General features: G+C 34.4%; 1 protein-coding gene across 1 annotated transcript; it reads right to left on the reverse strand.

The window, feature by feature from the left end:
* On the reverse strand, positions 1-3,257 carry LOC131332449 (patatin-like protein 2). The gene is made up of 7 exons (XM_058366671.1): positions 3,019-3,257; positions 2,499-2,680; positions 2,060-2,246; positions 1,208-1,369; positions 781-1,083; positions 442-614; positions 1-310 (listed from the first exon to the last, which is right to left on the reverse strand). Exons 1-7 carry the CDS (start codon positions 3,154-3,156, stop codon positions 238-240), a joined length of 1,218 nt encoding a protein of 405 aa, XP_058222654.1. The 5' UTR covers positions 3,157-3,257; the 3' UTR covers positions 1-237.
* Positions 3,258-5,628: the final 2,371 nt, after the last annotated feature.

The following is a 5,628-nucleotide window of genomic DNA, read 5'->3' on the forward strand; positions in this document are numbered from 1 at the left end:
AATTTGGAATTCAGTATATATTGTTGATTTATTGCTTACAAAGAATAAAGAATTACATGTCCAAGCTATTTCTCTCCGATCTGTCAAGGTTTAATCACAATAAAAAAATAAAATCAAATTGTCGTAATGGGACATTTTTCATGGAAAAAAGCAAAATAAAGTGAAAGGTGCATGGCTAATTTGCACAATTTCAAACAAACAAATTCAACAAATAATTAGTTACAAGTCCTTTGTGGATTAATTTGCAGAGACTCCATGCGGCGATGTTATATCACGGTTTCGCTTCTCCTCGGAGAGTATCTTTGCAAACCTGTGACAAATTAATCAAAATTGTTTAGTCAAGTATAAAGAGATAATTAATAAAAATTTATATTAAAAACTAAAATATATATACTATTTGTAAGAAAAATAATTAAATTGAGAGAGTTATAGGCCAGGTACCTTATAAGAGCTTCTTCATTAGTCTCGTCATCACAAGGCTCATTGAGACCTGTGTCCAAATTAACCCTAGAAACTGGCTTCTTCAATAATCCTTCCCCAACTTTTACCAGATCTTCCAAATTTGTCTTGGTAGCAACATCCACAGAGGATACTACACCGGTTAAGGAGTCATCCTGCAAATTGAGTTTATTAAAAATGCGAATTTTCAATTTACTACGATTACTTGTTGACAGGAAAATGGTGAATTATTTTGTAGTAATGTAAAACAAAATTTTGACCGAAAATGAAAAAAAAGATCCTTAAAACAAATGTTAGGACAATTGCAATCTGATCACGCACCTGAATCCGAAGATAGTTCTTTTCGGAGTGAAGGGCTTGAAAAATCACACTAAGGTGGAAATCAACCATATCGGCACTGGCATGACTAAACACATCAATCAATGGACTGGAACCATCACTAGTTAACCAACTCAACAAACCCCATTTCGCAGCATCATTTGCAACATATTTCTCTTCAATTTTTGCGGTGCCAGTTCCTAGTGAAATAACCATAAGCCGATCGTAATCCATTTTTTGTACAGCAGAATAGTCTGGATTTCGCTTCATGATCTGCTTTGCTACCTCGCCTATAGCAATCAAAGTCTGATACAAAAACAAACAAACAAACAAAGCACATGTAAGGCAACATGTGAAGAAAAAACAAGATGAACTAACAAAATATTGGAGTTCAAAAAGTTGATTAGTTATGGAGTTTATGGATACATACCGGATTATTAGCAGCTACACCACCATCAATTAGGTTGAATTCTCTCACTTTTCCATCGGAGTCTTTGGTGTCAAAGTAATGAGCAGGAAGATAAGTTGGTGCAGCTGAGGTTGAAATGCATATATCTGAAAGTAAAGCATCCAAGCTTGGATTGTTCTTTGCCTGGAGAGTGGAGAATGAAATCCACATGGTAAGTTTTTCCCAATCAGCAAAAACATTTTTTTTTTTTAGCTCGGCAAACCAAAGATTTTATAAAGGGTAGATCGAGGAGAAAAAAAAAAAAAAACAAGGAAAAACACCCACATAACAAAAATATGTACATCAAGAAAGGAAATCCACATGGTAAATTGCCAAACAATCACTTTGAGTTTTAATTTGTTATCTTAAAGCATCCATTTGGAAAATCAAATCGCAATGAACTTTTGTAAAACTTCTGGTTGACATTTAGGTATGTATGATCTATCGATCTAGAAAAATATATGTATATTAGCCAGTAATAAAAATAAGCCAAAATAACTAGGAATTTTTTGGCTCATTTTTTTCATTAATATTTTTTCTTTTTGAAATTTAGCCCATAGTTTCTTTAGCTCTGTCATTTCTCCTGCTGAGACGAATACAAAATATAAAAACTAGTAATCAAAAAAGATGAAAATTTGGCTTTATTTTTCATTAGTAACTTTTTTCGAAATTCAGTTCGTAATTTTTTAGTCTCTGATTTCTCTTGTTGCGAGGAACAAAATTTACTAGATACCAGATTTGAAAATAGATCAAATTGAAAAGACAAAAACTAGTCTGTAGGTTAAGAGAAACAAAAAACACGCATAACACATATGAAAAAAAAAAAAAACAAACCTCGTAGGAGGAAAAGATGGTTGGTTGGAGTCGCTTGATATCGAAAGTCGGGATTGCAACATTAGTCAATGTCTGGTGCAATCTCGTACTTCCTAGTTTTTCTTTAACAAGGTCGTGGAGATACTTCCCGTCATATTTCGGTCCCGTAAGGGCTTTGATCAACTTTGTAGCATTAGAAAACGGGTAGCTGCATGTCCAAAGTTTCAAACACATTAATAAGTATCCAACCCTAACGAGACTGTACGTAAGTATGTTATGACTCCCTTTTACATCATTTGAAAGATCTCAATTAGACATTTTGAGCGTTGTAAAAATTAAAGATATTATATGTACTAGAATAGTCTGGATTTTAATTTCGAACATGGGCACGACTATCGAGCAAACCAACAATTGTGGATGGAGGGAGTGATACATGTGTAAAATTAGGTTTAATTCTTACTTGACTTGTGGGAATATTTTAGGGCAATTGTCAAGGTAGAAGTCCTTGATATCTTTAGCAGCAAAAACAGGGCGATTGTTTTCGTTAGGTGCAGTTAACATGGCCGTCACAAGACCACCCGTGCTTGTTCCTGCAATCACATCAAAGTAGTCTGCAATTCTTGCATCCTCTCCATCCAATTTCTACAAAAGATCAATATAAACACGAAAGTCAGAATCAAGATTTTTCGGCGCTAGAGATTCATATTGAAAGATAAATCAACTATATAGCATGATGGTCGATGGATTCTAAAACTCAATGCGGTGTAATGTGCATGGCATGACAGAAAACAATAGTTAAGGCTGCAGACAAGAATTGGGAGTCCAAATGCGAATGATGCACTTATAAAACCTAGCAAATCTTTTAATTATTTCGACATTGGACATTTGAAGCATGCTCTATAAACATATATTAGGAGATTTTTTTGTTAAATTTTTTTTTATTTTTTTGGAAGTTAAAGAAAGCATATTTTCGTATAGACCTGAAGCTCGGACTCTAGGAAGTTGAGGATTGTTCCTGGGATAACCCCTCTAATTCCACCTCCATCAATGCTTAGAACAGTGATCCAATTTCCATAAGTAGGTGGCTGAAGCTGAAGGGGTGACTTTGGTCCTTCCATGTCTCAATGCAATGTGTTCAAGAGAGAGCGAGAACGAGAACGAGAACGACAGAGAGAGAGAGAGAGAGAGAGAGAGAGAGAGAGAGAGAGGTGGAAGTTTTGATAGCACTAAAAAATTCCCAAGTACTGAAATTGGCTTGAAGAGAGCTCTTAACGGTTCCAAGACCTTGTGAGTACTACCCATTGCTGATCATGGGGTATTTATAGGCTCTTCCGTCACATAGCTTTCCACGATTCAACGTGAAATAATCAAAATGGCAGTTGCATGCATTAATTCATTCCATGTTGGACCAACTGTTCATCATACTGGGACATAAAGAATTGATCAAGTCAAAATTTCATCACACTAGTCCCTTTCAGTAACACCCGCGGAGACTCCTGCTTTTTCTCCAGCAAATGACAATGGTCCCCTTTGATAATGCTGATTAAACAAAGAGACTTGCAGTTGAGAATTGTAGGTATATATATATATATATATATATATATATATATATATATATATATATATATATATATATATATATATATATATATATATATATATATATATATGACTAACAAATGCCCAAAAAAGTGAAGAGAATTAATTGGTGGAGATTAACCAGCTAGGATTAGGTTGTGATTGTTAATTAAACCTTATGAAATGGTCAGTTTTTCTGGTGGATAATCAACATCAACTGTCATTTTCAATTCTGCAAATTTCAAAAGGAGCATTAATAGTGTATAAGTTCAATGCATGGTTTCTTCTTTGTTCGCAAAGGGGCTGCTCAACTTAAACGAGTAAAGATATATTGACGACTCTGGCGAAGAATCTATTAGGGCTTGAAACATTCATGAAGACGCGCAACTTGGTGTTTTATCCATTTTTACGGGGTGCATTGTCCAAACAAGAAAGTACCGAGATACTTATCCGAATTTTGGTTATGTACGTTATGCACCCCTTTAAATGGATAAAGCCCCACAAGTCGAAATATTATGAATATGCATAAAAAAATTGTCGAACTCAAAGATTGATGTTACAAATTCAAATTGGGAGATGGTGCTATGCAATGGTGTGCGCAGCACTGTGCTGCACACCTCTAAGCCGTCGGATCGTGCATCTGACGGCTCGGATCTCATCTCGACAACAAACGACTCTTGATCGTTGGTTGCTGAGATGAGATCCGAGCCGTCAAATCGTGTGATGCAGGATCCGACAGCTCGAAGGTGCGCAACACGGTACTGTGCACGTCACTGCACAACACCAACCCAAAGTCCTACAAATTCGTGTGACAACGCCATGAATATGTATATAAATTAATTTAAGGTTTATGTACATGCATATCATTGGCATTCAAATATAGAGTGTGTATTGTACTATTTTTCAACCTCAACACATGATTTATCAGCTCTTGTAGTAAAGTCTTTTTGAAATAAGCATAATTTTTTTTTTTTGATCTACAAAATAAAAATTATAATCGTTTAAATTATTACAAAGAGATTACAAGAGCAAGGATCCAAGAGTATGAGACCCAAATCCAAGATTGGCAAACATAAATTATTATCCAGCTTCATAACTCCAATTTATTAAGAAGATATCATTATTACACTTTTCACATCAACTTTTACCTCTGTTTTCTTTACTTACCATCTATGGAGACATCATCATTATATTTTCACTCGCTAACTTTTCAAAATGTAATATACTTTTAGGGGCAAAATGAAAAATGTATCAACTTTTATCCACTAACATTTTCTTTTGCTCGGTAAACAAAACATTTTATAAAACTCAAAAGGGATACATCGAGGAAAAAACAACTAGAGATAGAGCTTAGCTCAGCCCAAATTTACAACCACATCCAACCGACAGTTGGAAGCACTCCTGAAGACTATTTTACAATCTCAATTTTCAGACACCGTCTAAGAAAATCTTGAACTCCTCAACGGTGTAGACCTTAATGTCAACTTTATAAAATAGACACTTGTTAAGAGATAATCCAAAATAGAATACTGGACTTCAAAAAAGGACGGAGGGAGTATTGTGTAAAATACACATTGAATTCATAATATACTACATTGGCCTCCTCGAATTTCGGAAAATAAAATAAAAAGTTGTCATTTAGTGGAAAAATTACTCTTTTTTTTTTTTAATCTTATGCTTGCGTGTATGTTTTGTTAAGTAGGAATAGAAAATGGCTATGATTTTCTTGTACATTGGCCTCCTCGAATTTCAGAAAATAAAATAAAAAGTTGTCATTTAGTGGAAAAATTACATTTTTTTAATGCTTGGGTGTATGTTTTGTTAAGTAGGAACAGAAAATGGCTATGATTTTCTTGTAAAATCCTATTCCTTAGATTCCATGTTTGAATTTTTAACTATTTGTAAGGACACTTTTAAAATTCAACAACTATTAAAATATTTCAAAATTTCAAGTTCTAAGTTTCAGGCTCCGCGTACTCTATACAAATCATAGCCCCGTCCCTGCTACATTC

Source organism: Rhododendron vialii, chromosome 7a, assembly GCF_030253575.1.
Source record: "Rhododendron vialii isolate Sample 1 chromosome 7a, ASM3025357v1".
Taxonomy (NCBI): Eukaryota; Viridiplantae; Streptophyta; class Magnoliopsida; order Ericales; family Ericaceae; genus Rhododendron; species Rhododendron vialii.